The 15,221-nt window shown below is 43.5% G+C and overlaps 1 protein-coding gene across 1 annotated transcript; it reads left to right on the top strand.

The window, feature by feature from the left end:
• The first annotated feature begins 13,766 nt into the window (after nt 1–13,766).
• MC3R (melanocortin 3 receptor) lies at nt 13,767–14,744 on the top strand. The gene has a single exon (XM_010294854.1). The coding sequence runs from the start codon at nt 13,767–13,769 to the stop codon at nt 14,742–14,744; it is 978 nt and encodes a 325-aa protein (XP_010293156.1).
• Nucleotides 14,745–15,221: the final 477 nt, after the last annotated feature.

Genomic DNA, 15,221 nt, shown 5'->3' with positions numbered 1-15,221 from the left:
TGCCTAACTGATGGAGGTGTCATTTTTTGGCTTCTTTTATAAAAGCAAAAATTCTTTTCTCATTCTACACTTTGTTGTACAATACATTCCACAAAGTGTAGTGGCAGTTTGATACATAAATAAAGCAAATCAGTAATTAGCAACAGAGCTATTAGTTATTCCTTTGTGAATTGGTAATGTACAGACTACTTAGTTGTTGAATTTTGAACCACAAAATATTTCCGGCAGTCTTCTGCCTTTGATAGTGGTTCATTGTCACCATCAAGAAAAGAAAAGAAAAAACCCATGTTTCTAAAAATAATGGTTCTTCATCTACTTGAGCGATTTTCTTTGAGCTTCCCCCCGTGTGCAGCAAACACTAATAAAGGAAAGGTCAGAGCAGTGCTCCCGCTGTTCCCGCGGTGCCCAGCTCCTGGGGGCTCTGCCTGGGGGAGGAGGGGACCTGCCGTCCCATCGGCTCCGGGGGCCGATGACGCCGACCCCAAAGCGGGGTGCCGAGCTCCGGGGGCCTCTGCGTGGGGGAGGAGGGGCCCTGCCGTCCCATCGGCTCCAGGGGACGATGACGCCGACCCCAAACCCCACACCCACGGGGGGAGAGAGCCACAGCTGCCCCTGCCCCAGCGGCAGCCGAGGGGCCATGGGGGGACGGAGGCAAAATCAACCTGCCTCAAAGGGGTGATCTAGTCCTGACAAGGACAACTTTGTAAAATTGTGATGAAGGAACATAAAGCCAAGCAGTGCTTGCTGTGAAAAGTCCCTCCCAAGTTCAGCTGAAGCTTGACGGCCTTTATCCAGCGTGGCTCACACCTGCTTGCCCCACTCCAAAGCCTGCGCTTTACAGTCAAGAAAGCTTTGCTGAAGTTGGTGACACCACACCGATTCGTATTTTAACTCATTTTTCAACTGGCTACAACACATTTCATGCAAAATCCTAGACCTCTGAATGTTGCTGGCGATCTCGCCTTGTTAATACCGATGCTGCATCCAGTGATGCACCCTTAAGGCAAGCAAGTTAAAAAATGACAGCTCTACCTATTTACTGCTCTGTGGCACAAGATGGCACCAGACACTACCTTACTTTCAGGCTATCGACAAAGTGGACCATTAAAGCAGTTTAAAAATGAAAAAAAGCCATATACATGGGTTTAAATGAGATGAGTCAGAATATGGTGGAATCTCCACTGCTTGTGCCCAGCGTGTCCACCGGCTCGTGGGAATGGCTGGGGCACAGCACGGGCAAGCGGCAAACACTTAAAGGTTTGAAATAGCAAAATATTGGCTGTGGAATCAAAGAGAGAGCTTTAGCTCTCTCATTTATTTTTAGAGCAGTCCCGGCTCTTGAAAGCCTCTGAGGGCAACAGTCAGATCTCTCTTCTGAAAGCTGTGAAACACGGCTGCACCACCCCTTTACTGAGGCGCGGAGCAGTCAGGGTCCTCCGTACTCCAGGGTGGCCTTTTCACGCTGGAAGGACCTCTGTGACAAAAGGATGCCTCTTCTCCTGCAGCCTCCTTTTGAAACATCAGTCCTTGTATCGCTCAAAACAGATTTTGTTTTTGACAAAATGTACTGTGTACCGGGACAGTCACCTCCCCTGTTTTCAGTCTTGGTCAGCATAAGGTAAGAATATTCAGGGTAAGGTAACGTAAGATTCAGGGTAAGAACAGAGCAAAAGGCTTCCCCACGCAACCGCGGTGTTTCGGGTAAGGGATATCGTCGGCTGCAGCTACGCATGCCGCCGTCCAGCTGCGCTGTACACGGCTAACCCCACGGCAGGCTTTAGACAGGAGTGTTGCAAACGTAACGACCAGGCGTTCGCTAAAATCCTCACCCTTCCTTACACACGCAAGGCTGTAATTTTAAGCTCAAGCAAGGCAGTGAATCACCAGAACTTTAGCAAGCACAGTTGCAAGCCCAGCTCTTCTAGAGGGGGATATTACACGTCACTAAACGCAGCGAACACAAGCCAGAATCCTAGAGGCTGACTTTAAAAATTATTGACAAAATGGGTGTTCGAATGAGGAACTTCGCTGAAATAGAGCTTGCCTTTGGGCAGCCTCTTTTGGCACAGTCTCCGAAGGAGCCCCCCAGGGAAGCAGGCCTGCAGGCAGTCCCGGGCAGCAGCAGCAACGGAGAACTGAAATGGGCTAAACCGAGACCCGGCCCTGCCAACTTCCCCTCCAGGAAGTATTCGTTATTATCCTCTATTTTCCAACGTATGGAGCACTCAGCTGCACTCTCCTCTGTATTTTTAGCCATAGCTGTTAGTTAGAAGCCTCGGCCACCAACATTTGCCAGTGGCAGGTTATTGCTAAGAGCTTTTTGAAATTCCAACCTCGGTGTTACGGAGTTATTCATCATCAAGCTATTTGCTGGGCAATGGAAACAGCACAGGGAAGTCTGCAGAGCTTGGCCACAGTCAATCATCACTTCTCACCTCATATGGAAAACGAAGGAATAGATTTCAAGAAAAATACCTGCCCAGCTACAGAGGAGAAAACACGAAGCTCAGGCTCACAGACAGAATGAGCTTTTCACAGAGTGAGAGGGAGAGAACTACATCTGGAAAAAGTATCTTGTGGTTAAGATGCAGGAATGAAGTACCCTGGCTTTGAATCTCATATCACCTCTGCAAAATGGTAAAAGCGGTATTTTATTCCCCTTTCTGCTCTGAAATTTAATTAGCCAGGGCAGGAACTATAACCCACTAGGCAGGGGTGCGTATTTATAGCAGTGACCGATCTCTGGACACCTTGTTAGCACATGGTCTCTCCAGACAGTCCACACAAACCTGGCATCGCTTGGAGGAGGAAAGGCATAAAGAAAATCCTTAGTAACATTATGCCTAGATATTGTTAATATATTCCATTTAGACACATTTTAATATATGTGTATATATATAAAAATTAATTAATAACAACCAGTCCAGAAGACAAAGGGAATAATAGAGCACAGATTCAAAGTGACTCAAGTCAGGGGGAGCAGGAGGGGTTTGAAGGTTCACTCTGCCCCTCTGCAAAAGTTTGTTGGGCAGTGACACAATACCTTCAGCTAACTATGAATGAGGGAGCTCCTGAGGTCAGGCTTCATTGGTTCAGGGTTCTGAGGTGCTGGCCTAGAAAAGCAAGGTTACAATCTTTTGAGAAATTTCTAAGCAGTCAACAAAAGTGCCCTTGGTGAATTCAGCTGAAATGTAATTATTTCTCCCATCAGAGGTTGTGCAAGATGACCAATAGATGTAACCTTTTCATGACAACACCTTTTCTCATCAATACAATATTCCGTAACAAAAACTTAAACATCAGCCTGTTTTCTTGTGTTAAATGGGAAAACGCGCTATTGAAAACACTTGACCATACGTTATTACTAAATACAAAGAAAGATGTGTAAATAACCTTGTGCACTTGAACTGAAAAAAAAAAAAGAAGGAACAAGAAATGGTATGAGACTAACTTCTTGTCACTTCTGTTTTCCATGATAAATGGATAAAAGGTTTCATGAACCATATTTGCTTTCCAAAGCAAGAAGAACAGAAAATATTCCATATTCACACTCTGTAGTTCGACCCTACTCGAAAAACCTGGTTTATATGGCAACTTTCAGAATCTAGAAAAGGGAAACACTCTAACCCTGAAGAGCGTTTAAGTCCCGTTTACTGGTGAAGGGCAACATAGAATCACAGAATCATAGAATAGTTTGGGTTGGAAGGGGCCTTTAAAGGCCACCTCGTCCAACCCCCCTGCAGTGAGCAGGGACGCCTTCAACCAGAGCAGGTCGCTCAGAGCCCCGTCCAGCCTGACCTGGGATGTTTCCAGGGATGGGGCATCTGCCACCTCTGGGCAACCTGTGCCAGTGTGTCACCACCCTCATTGTCAAAAATTTATTCCTTATATCTAGTCTAAATCTACCTTTTTTTAGTTTTAAACCCTTACCCCTTGTCCTATCACAACAGGCCCTGCTAAAAAGTCTCTCCCCATCTTTCTTACCAGCCCCTTTAAGTACTCGAAGGCTGCAGGAAGGTCTCCCCGGAGCCTTCTCTGCTCCAGGCTGAGCCCCCCCGGCTCTCCCGGCCTGTCCTCCCAGCAGAGCTGTTCCAGCCCTCGCAGCGTCGCTGGGGCCTCCTCTGGCCCCGCTCCAGCAGGCCCGTGTCTGTGCCGAGGGTCCCAGAGCCGGACGCAGCCCTGCAGGGGGTCTCCGCGGAGCGGGGCAGAGCGGAGCAGCGTGACTGTGCACGGGCGGTCAGTCTAAGAGCTGGACACAGGCCTTTGCTCTTACTAGTTACCCCTAAACCGTAAGAAGTCAGTGAAGATTGCCTCACTCTGTTCTAGAAGTGACTTAATGCAGAATTTGCAGCTCAGCATTGAAGTTGAATTATTTTTCTTTTTAACAACCGTAGGACAGTATCTTCCAAACACAAAAAGAGTACAACAGGAAGGCCTTGGGCCAAATTAACGAGGTAAAAGTCTAACCTAACTGGTAATTAAAATTAAAGCATAGAGTCTGATAGCTCTTATCACTGTCTTTAAGCAAAAAATCCCTCTTATGGGAGCACTCTTCTGCAGCCAGAAAGAGGAAACCATCCATCCCATGGCCTTTCCCACTGATTTCAGGAAAGTCTCAAACACTGAAATGTGAACTGAGCACCAAGTAAACACTTGTGGGACTTTTTTCCCCACTTTCTTTTTCCCTTTTTTTTTTTTTTTTGCAAGATGGCTTAGTCAGACAAGGATGTTTCTTCTGCAGCCTTCACATGGGGCCACACACAAACAGGCAGACATGCAAGTAGACGTTATTTTAAACAGCCTGAAACTGGTACTTCTGCAGGTCTAGGAGTGGCTGCTGACGGGCACAGGACACAGTCCATCTCTAGCATGTAAGGAGTGGCAGCATCAGGGAAATAAACTTCCATTTTCTGGTTGTGGGGGGGTTTTCTGTCCTTTATGAGTATTTTGTCTGCAGGGAAGCAACACTGGACTCAAACTACAGCAACAAATTGAGACACTCAGAGCATTAGCAGGACAATCTGTCCCAATATCCATCCACCCACAGCATCTGACAGCTCAGTAAAGTCATCTTTAAAGCTTGCCAGCCTCCAAAGTCTTACATCTATCTATAGTGCCAGGAATTAGGTCAGTCAGCAGCATTAGGTTATTAGGCTTTAAAAGGCCAAATGCACCCACTGCTCAGCGCCAGCACCACAGGGCAATGAGATTTATGAAGGCAAGGGCTTCCAGAGAGATGAGGAAGATATTCCAGGGATTCTTGGCACTGATGAAGCTGAATAGCAGAACGCAGCTGGCTCAATCACATCTGCTTGTCTTTCACTCTGTAAATGAGAGGACAAAACCAATACTGAGTATTATTAGTGTAAAGCACTTAAAATCCCTTGAACACGACAAAGCACCTGCAGGTGCTGGTAAGTGTTTTGCAATCAGATCTGCTTTGTCTCCTTTTACCCTTGGATGAGAAGGAAAATTGTATATAATGTCCAAAAGTTGAGTCTTTTTAAATTAACCTGTTAACCGGCTGAAATTATAGAAACCCTCATCTGAAAGCTAGCTCATTGCAGTCACCATTACATGTTCCTTTTCCTCACTAATCACAAAGGCTGGCAGGCTGCCTCTTCATTTGCAGTGCTGGTGCTTTTTGCTCCAGCCAGGGATGAAAGAAAATTCAGTGGGTCACATCCTAAATGATGCAAGCCGCTAGTGCTCTGCTTCACCAGAGATTCAGCTGGTTGTATCAGATGAGGATCTACTCTTTCAGTTTGAAAATCTCTTCCAGTAATCTGGTGCAGACATATGCAACTTCCAGCTGATGTCAGATTCATTCTTGCCTCAAATCATAGTAAGCTTCAGACTATATAATAATATATATAAATAACATAATATATAAAATAACATTATTAACTATGGACACAACTGTGAAGTGTAAGAACGACAGCTTCTTGGAAGAACACAAGTGAAATCTTTCCAATATTCTATCTGATATCTAATATTTCAAGTGATACCGCAGTCTGTGAATCTGACGGTATTAAAAATGCTCTTAGAAAGCTGTTACCCCAAGACATTCAAGAAAAACACTCCATTTTAGAAGACGCGCTTAATCATCTGAGTGTTTGCAGCAGTGTCATCGTGTGTCCTCTTTGCCAGATCTTGTGAGGCTGCTACTTCCAGTTTTGTTGGAGTTTGATAATCTCCATGTGAAAAACAGCCCAAACTGCATTTCCACTATTTATTATAACTAGTGATATCTTCATTATTTCAGTGAAAAATACTAAACAATTTTTTCTTCAACTAAGTCAATACTCAAGAGGTTCCTGATCTACAAGTCATTTGGTGAATAAGATCTGAAGTTTAATTTATTGCATTTGTCAAGTATTCTATTATCAAAAACTAAAACTCTACTAAGGCAGCTCTTCAGCATCGAATAACTCTGTATAGAGAGCTAAGTAACCATCATGAAGTGCCCAGATGATGAATTCAAGCACATGTTTACAGGTATTTCCAAATCAAAGACTGTAAAGTAATGGGCACTCCAGAAATGTGCACAGAATTCAAAAAACAGTGTACTTTGCTTGTGCTTTGCTAAGATGACATATTTTATCTGTGAAGTCATTTTCTATAAAGAATAATGGAGGGGAGGTCTTCAAGAATATTTCACTCACTGTTTTGGCTACTTGGAACAACAGGAGAGTAGTAATTACCTGCTGTATGGGAGCAATCATCTGTTTATTATCCTCTAACTTCCTTTAAAATTTCCAATTTTGTCTGGCACAAACTATTATTGAAAAAAGTGAAAATAAAGCAAAATTAAATGCTTTTATCAGCCTGGATCTCACGACAAGTGTTAAACAAGATTTTTCATTCAGAAGTCTCACAAGGGAATTCTCTCTAGAAAAATCTATTATCCACACTTAGCAGCAATGTTACTTTCTCTTTACTTTTCCCTGAAGATTTAATAGTTTAACTAGTGAAGAAATAGCTGAGTAATAATAACATTAAAAAAAAAAAGAAAGAAAACTTACACATGATATTAACTTCTTTGTAAGACATGACTGAGGTTTGACTGAGGTTTTTACCAAAGAAATTGGTTCATTTCTGCTGGTAGTTAAAACAGCTAAATCTTTGACGTCATCACGGCCAGTATTTCATTAATTGTGCTGACATCCTCTTATTTACAGCTTTTTTTCTTGGAAAGGGAGTTATTTCAGGGTAAAATGATGTGATAAAGAACATGAATGAAAGCCGCCTCAGTAAGAGACAACCTGGTAGATCTATTTTCCACATTTTACCCATTTCATCTTTGTGGGCTTGGGGTGGGTTGCCCTGAAATTTTCGAAGGGCTATTTGTGATCCTTCTCAGGATCCATCTGCTTGAAATGAAGCATACATAACATTCATTACCAATATTACAGATTCATGGACTAGGTAATAATTTTAAGTTTGGAAGCCTCGGATAGTGAAGGACAGTCCTGGCATTGGCAGATAAGCAAAGATGATGGCAAGCGTGTATTAGAGAACACTGCCAAAGAAATGGTCTGCTAGTTCAGAGCTCTATGCTGCCCTGAAAGTACAGGGCAAAACCCTAACAAATCGAGGCTTATGCTGGTGATATGTGAAAATATGAGCCTGAAGATAAGAAATAAGATATAAGAAAATATGAGCCTGTCTCATCTTTTCAGGCAAAGAAAGGAGTGCAAATTCTGTCTTGCACATCCTGGGCAACAGCTCTAATCAGAAGCCCAGAATACAAAACAGCAAAGATGCATTTTCCTCTGAAACTATTCTAAAAGGAAGTGGCCACTGCTAAATATTGTCAAATCTAGTCACAGGTATGGAGTGTGGTGAGGAGTACCTGTAGGTGTCTGTCCAACTGGTTTACAGATCCCAGTCAGGCTTAGACACAAGGAGCTCTATTAGCCAAACCAGAGACATGCACAGGCTGAAATGCAGAAATATTTAGTAACTGGAAATCTTCAGGGCCAAAATGCTGGTACTGATTGGGTTCCAATACCTTCATGGTTAAGGAGATATTTTCATAGTGAAATTCAATGGTTATTTTTGCAATCTGGTCTTCAAGCTAATGAAACTTTTCATTTTCATGGGTTTTTAAATTCTTGTTTATAGAAGCACAGAAGGGTGTTTCCCTCAGTAAAAACTGTATTAGTTAGGTCATGCTTGTTTAAAGAATTGGTTTTAACTGTAGCAGTCTACCCAAGTGCTGGTATTTGTATACAGAACCAATAAAGGTTTGAACTCTAGGTACATATCAAAAGATCTCTGTTGCTCAGCTAAGCGAGGTCCTGAAGTCCATCTCCACAATCCACCCCCAGTAAACCACTCTGGAGGCTGAAGAGCGCTGCGGTATTCAGAATCAGAGTATAGGCAGCTAAGTTCTCATAGTAAAACACAAAGTAAAACAAGCATAAAAATCACTCCTTGCCTCTAAGAACTTTGGGTGCGTGATGACTCATCATAAGAAATATATTAACAAAAAAATCTGAGAGAAGTGTAATTCTGGAGGCTAAACCCACAGAGATTTCTTACCACCTATTTGATCATTACAAATATGATACTCTAACCAAAGTCATGCCAAATTGGTGAAACACAGATTTCTGTCCATCTACAAGGAACGATACAGTGCAGGAAACTGGGGCTGGAAGCTGAAAGAATAAAATATGAGAAAGAGGTGATATAATTACCAATCATAGCTGATACAGCAAGGGACTGAACTTAATCTGCAAGAGATGTTTTCCCTTCCCATGCACTTACTCTCCTGCGACCTATGGCCCCAGCTGCTGCCTGACCCAAACATGGCATCAGGGGCTACAAAGAGTAGGTGACAGTTGCATAGCAACTACAGGGACAGAAACCGAGGACTCCTCTCATTCAGCACAGCACCAGATTAAAGAACAATGCCGATAATTTCTACAGTGAGTTTGGTTTTTTGAATCCAGGTAATAACAAGAACACAGCAGAAAGACCACACTGCTCCGTGGGCGTCAAATAAACATACTCTGCCAACACTTGGAGAGAAGGCTGTGGAATGTAATGTTAATCATGGGCTGCAGAGCCCAAGACAAGAAGTGAGAAGGGTGTTTTACTCACCCTTGTGGTTTAGCCTGGCAGGCAGCTAAACACCAACAGCAGTTGGCTCACTTGCCCCCGCCCCAGTGGGATGGGGGAGAGAATTAGGGGAAAAAAAGTAAAATTAATGGGTTGAGATAAAGACACTTTGATAGGACAGAAAAGGAAGGGAAAATAAATAAATTAATAAATTAATATAATTAATATAATAAAACTAAAACTAAAACTAAAAATTAATAATAACAATAATAATAATATAATGATGATGATGTATATACAAAACAAGCAATGCACAATGCAATTGCTCCCCACCCAGTGACCGATGCCCAGCCAGTTCCCAGCAGTGGCCCTCCCCAGGCAACTCTCCCAGTTTATATACTGAACACAACATCATGCGGTATGGAATATCCCTCTGGCCAGCCCGGGTCAGCTGTCCTGGCTGTGTCCCCTTCCCGTGCAGCCCAGCCTTCTCGCTGGCAGGGCGGCATGAGAAGCTGGACAGTCCTTGACTGTTTAGCAAGAACTGAAAACATCAGTATTATTTTCATCCCAAATCCAAAACACAGCACTATACCAGCTATGAGGAAGAAAATTAACTCTATTCCAGCTGAAACCAGGACGCTCACTGATTTAAGATGATGCTTTCTGTACATTAACAGAGTTGCAATGAAACATTCAGATGTGCCATGAGCTTACTGGCTCACCATGACCCAGCAAAGCCCAAGGATCCAAAATCTTGACTGGTCCCACGCAACCTGCAGGACTTCCATCATGGATCTCCTCTGAACAACGGCCCTGAGTGCATCCCAGGCAGCAGTTTAGTTTTCCCTTGAGGCCTTGGGTATAAGAGGTGGGAACAGCTATGCGCAAGGCAAAATCTGGCAAGTACTCAAAGAGACTCATATCTCCAACTTTCCAATCTTCTCTTCATTGCATTTTGGTGGAGGGAGGCCCTAAACCAGGTATTTCATTTTATGTGCCCTGGGTTGCAACAATTGCTATGGCTTTCCTCTGCTACCCAAGACAAGTGGACTTCATTGCCTAGGAGGTTGAGGATGTGAATGTCTACCGTCATTTCAGTATTTTTAATAAGTTGCCATTCCTCAGATGTAATGTAGCCATAGCCAGGACACCAATCCACTGCAACACTGCAGTGGATGTTAGAGCAACCTGTCTCTTTTGCCCTGCAAAGGGCATGATCACTAACCGTATCTCTGGAAATGAAGCAGGAACTGGCAGCTGAGGGGCAGAAACTTATTACACGATATTGCAAAATTTCAGGTTTTCCAGTGCTGAGTAGAGAAATTTCCTTACACCTTTTGAAAATAAGTCCTAATGTGTTGCTGTCTTTTGTGCAAACACAGCTTCTTCCCACTTTTGCAAAGACCTTTGAGTCAGTTTAAGCTTGCAATCAGATACATGAGGCTCTAGCCCACTATTTTTAGCACTTAATGGCAAAGCTAATAGTACCATTAATCCACTTTGGCATATAACATTCAATTTCCACTTCAAATTGCATCTCAGTGCAAATGGTAGCTTGATTGCTGTCAGATACATTCAAAAATTCACAATGAAACCTATTTAATGACTTCTTATTCTCAGATTCAGCTGAAAGGTGAGGAAAGCTGTACTGGTCTTTTGAAACAGTATGGCAACAAGGGATGGAGCATTCCGCAGTCAGTATTTACAGGACTAATGCAGTATGTTGCTGAGACTACCCATATGGGTAAAACAGGACTGGAATGTAAGTGGCAAAGTACTCCTCTGAACGGGTTTACATGTGGGTGCCTAAAACATAAGCGCCCTGCCACCAGCAGGTAATCCAGAGCCAAGCCCAGAAGAATGCTGTTCCTCCAGGGTGAGCTCTCCTCCATGAATGGGAGCTATGCCTTTGACCCTGTCCTCACCCTGGGAAGACACAACCTCCACCTGCCACTTCACAAGACAGTACCCAAGGACAGAGCTGGCAGGGAGGGACATCCATCCAGGATTGCAAATCCTCAGCTGGAAAGACGTTTACAAGTCATTATGCCTTGAAATCACTATCTTGAGTGCAGTCCATCAGCTCAAGAAAGCTGGCAAGAAGCAACTGGGCTTCACTGCACAAAATAAAGATAGTTGCTCTAGGTGTAAAACCATAACTGCTACACTTGAACAGAGAGAATATAATTTCCCTGCCATAGGATTTAGAGGCATGGAAGAGATGGTTTCTTGTTTTAAGCTATCTGATTTAAATTCATCGTTGTGAATTTAGGGAGAGACTTTGAGAGACCAATCTTTAAAATGTTAACAGGACAACTTGGTGGACAAGTCCCCAGCTATTTTTTTCAGATTAAAATTGCTGCACTGGGTATTGTCCTTTTAAAGGTATCATCTGGAGTTTGAATTTAAGATTTGTTGCCTCTTGGTATGGAATTATGGGTGCATGATAATAATTCTGTGGGCTCAAAATGAAACTGGAAAATATTTGTGACTTTTTGAGCTAGCAAACTTGTAATAGAAGCCCCAAACATTAGTGTATGTGACATTGTATGGCTTTGATTCTAAAGCACTTCTGCAAAAACACAAGTCATGAAGTACACAGACATCAGTGAGCGCTTTCAAAAAAATCAAACTTAGAAAGTTCACTACAGAGATATAGTGTGAGTGAATAATGTGCAAGGAAAATCTACCTTATGCTTGCCTGTTAATATATGATAACTGAAAATTTCCCTGGTCCTGCACAGGCCTAAAATCAGTTAAGGCCTAGTTAAGAACAGTTATGGTGGGATCCTGTGAGAAAAAGCAGCTGCCGGCAGGGAGAAGATTAGTTTTGAAAGAGTAAAGAAAGGAAAAGGCACATGGAAATTTGTTTCATTTCTCCAGCAGAGATGTCTAGCTGGGCAGCTCTTCTAGTACAGGCACCCAAGGGTGCATGGGCCCGCTGAAATACTGGAGACAGACCCAAGAACCCGGTAAGACACTGGGTCAGACCAACTCATCCCGCAGCTGCGTGTTCACACAGAGGATTACTAGAAGAGCCTTCACTAAAACAGGTCCAGTATCAGAGCAGTCCCACGTACCCAGCATTTACTCTTGGGAATAAAGGACTTTTCAGAGATTTAAGGGACAATGAGAAAGTTCAAGAGCAGTTAGGTCAGAAGGCTTCAGGCTGTTGGAGATGCTGCCAAGGAAACCAGACCGACATTAAGTTCCCATTCTCATGAACTGGGCAATAGTACTAAAAAAAAAAAAAAAAAAAGAAAAGGAAAAAAACATTTAACTGAGGCAATTGAACCTGAAGAACTCTGTCCTTGGAACCAGCGCTGCCGGAGATGGTTTGGAAGTTGAATTCAGCTACAAATTAACTTCCATGTAACTGGTTTAATGACCAGCTGAGCCTCTGGCCCTGCGGGGATGACCCTTCTCTGCCAGAACACCACCGCACGCTTCCGCAGACAGCAAGAAGGGGCCGGCGGGGGGATCAACTTGCAAGTGCTTAGTGAAGCCTTTGGGCTGCCTGAGGTCCTTCAGCAGAGCTGGAGAGTCATGGCAGAGCGAGTGCAGCGTGGAGACTGACACCGGCACTTTGCTTCACTCATGGGCAAGGAATTTAGGAACCAAAATAAACGAACAAAACTCAAACCATTTGTGGGCAAGGAGTAAAATCCCTGGGAGCTTGTCTCTGATTAAACCAATGTCATTTAGCTAATGACAGCCTTTGGAGCACCTCAGCCACTATAACATGGGCACATTATTTGCACTCGCATCCCATCTGTGCTACAGCTACCCTCAGGTTGTTCTCTTTAACCCCAAGGTCCAAAGCCCAAGTGAGCTCAGGACATCCAAAAGGGAGTCCCCAGACTCAGCTCAGGGCTCAGCCAGCTCACTGAAACCAGGCGAGAGGAGCTGTGGCTCCAGGCAGGAGAGGAGCAGAGGCCAGGAGACCGTATGGGCATCCTGCCTGCCCCTGCTCTCTCCCATGGGAGCCGAGAACAGCAGAAAGTTTTGCTGGATGAAAACCCCGTTTTTCAGCCGAATTTTAAGGCAAATCCATCCTGTTCGCTCTCTGCAGAGGGCGCCCGGCAGTTTCAGATCTGCCGGCGCAGCCCGCGGTGGCGATGCTGTACCTGGTGCTCGCAGCTGCCAGTCAGGAAGGTGCTCGCTCTCTAATGGCCAATGCTCTGCACGGAGGAGTAAGTAGGAGTTGTTTTTTCTTCCATGCATGTATAAATCCCTTAGTTCTCTTTTCCTTTCTTGCCACTGAAATAGCAAGAGATATTTCGCTGAGCTGCCACATACAGCAACAAACCTGCACCGGCCCCGCAGACGATAGCGGAGGAGAAAACTCCCTGCTTGTAATCATCAGGAGAGCTAGAACCAGCAACGTGCTGCTGCCGGTTTTCCCCTTCAGAGAAAACTGTTTGATGCCTGCAAGATTTGAAGCTCACTTTCTCATAAAGGAGAAGAGCAGCCTGTGACTGACATAACTCCCACTGCAAATGAAATTTTTTTTGTGTCTGTTTCTACTTGTAAAAGTGACTAAAGAAAAGTCCTGCTTGATTCCATCCCATGTGCACAGCAACAACTTGGAAGGACTTTTTCTTTTTTATTTCTCCTCTTCTTTTTTCTTTTTTTTTTTCTTAACCTGTGCTCTGTCAGGTCCGTAATCATTTGTGAATTCAACTCCTTTGCTGACAATGAATACCACACACTTTGCCCTTTCATTTCAGCCTGCACTGCTTAATGTCACTGAAGATTTCAATGACTCAATTCTGAACAACAGAAGCGGCGACCGATTTTGTGAGCAGGTCTTCATAAAAGCTGAGGTCTTCTTGACTTTAGGGATCATCAGCCTCCTGGAAAACATCCTTGTCATTCTTGCAGTGCTGAAGAATGGAAACCTACATTCCCCCATGTATTTCTTCCTTTGTAGCTTGGCTGTGGCAGATATGTTAGTGAGCATGTCAAATGCCTTGGAGACTATCATGATTGCAATCCTGAGCAACGGCTATTTGATCATTGATGACCACTTCATTCAGCATATGGACAATGTTTTTGACTCAATGATTTGTATTTCTTTGGTAGCCTCAATTTGCAACCTCTTGGTTATAGCCATTGACAGGTACATAACGATTTTCTATGCTCTCCGTTACCACAGCATCATGACTGTGAAGAAAGCTTTAACTCTGATTGTGGTCATTTGGATTGCTTGTATCATCTGTGGCATCATATTCATTGCCTACTCAGAAAGCAAAACTGTCATTGTCTGTCTCATCACCATGTTCTTTACCATGCTTTTTCTCATGGCCTCCCTTTATGTTCACATGTTTTTGTTTGCACGCCTGCATGTTAAGCGGATCGCAGCCCTCCCCGTGGATGGAGTGCCCTACCAGCGTACCTGCATGAAGGGAGCTGTCACCATCACTATACTACTTGGTGTCTTCATTGTTTGCTGGGCACCTTTCTTCCTTCACCTCATTCTCATCATTTCTTGCCCAATGAATCCATACTGCATCTGCTACACTTCACACTTCAATACTTATCTGGTCTTGATAATGTGCAACTCAGTAATTGATCCACTCATTTATGCTTTCCGGAGCCTGGAGATGAGAAAGACTTTCAAAGAAATAGTGTGTTGTTGTTACGGCATGAGTGTGGGACAGTGCATGCTGTAAACATCTGGCCTTGTGTTGAGATTAGAGAGAGGATGCACACAATAGGTGTATGGAAATATATCTGTATCTAGATACATAGCAGCTCCACTTTAAAAGCAGTGCTTGAAGGAAGGGCACAGGGAAGAAAAAATAACCTTCTACTTGATGCCTTGGTTCATATACTTTTCAAAATGAAAAACAGATTCAACTAAATTATTTTAAATTATTTAAATAGTTGTAACAGCAGGAAATCCAGAGTGGCTTACAAAATAGCTTGAGAAACTTACTGGAAAAATTAATCCTGAAAGGGAATGCTACCTTATAGAGACTGAAATAATATTCTGTACCATTCATCTGTACCTGTTGCTTTAGCTCTGTGCCACTGTCAGCAAGTCAGTGTTTTCTAAGAGATTCCATTAGTAACCTCTATGGAAAGCATTCACTTGCGAGACAAATCAAAAAACCAACAGGCAACAGCATTGCTCTACACTTACTCCC

Source organism: Phaethon lepturus, unplaced genomic scaffold (assembly GCF_000687285.1).
Source record: "Phaethon lepturus isolate BGI_N335 unplaced genomic scaffold, ASM68728v1 scaffold17889, whole genome shotgun sequence".
Classification (NCBI taxonomy): Eukaryota; Metazoa; Chordata; class Aves; order Phaethontiformes; family Phaethontidae; genus Phaethon; species Phaethon lepturus.
The sequence above is the reverse complement of the archived record's forward strand: the minus strand, read 5'-3'. Positions and strand labels throughout refer to the sequence as shown.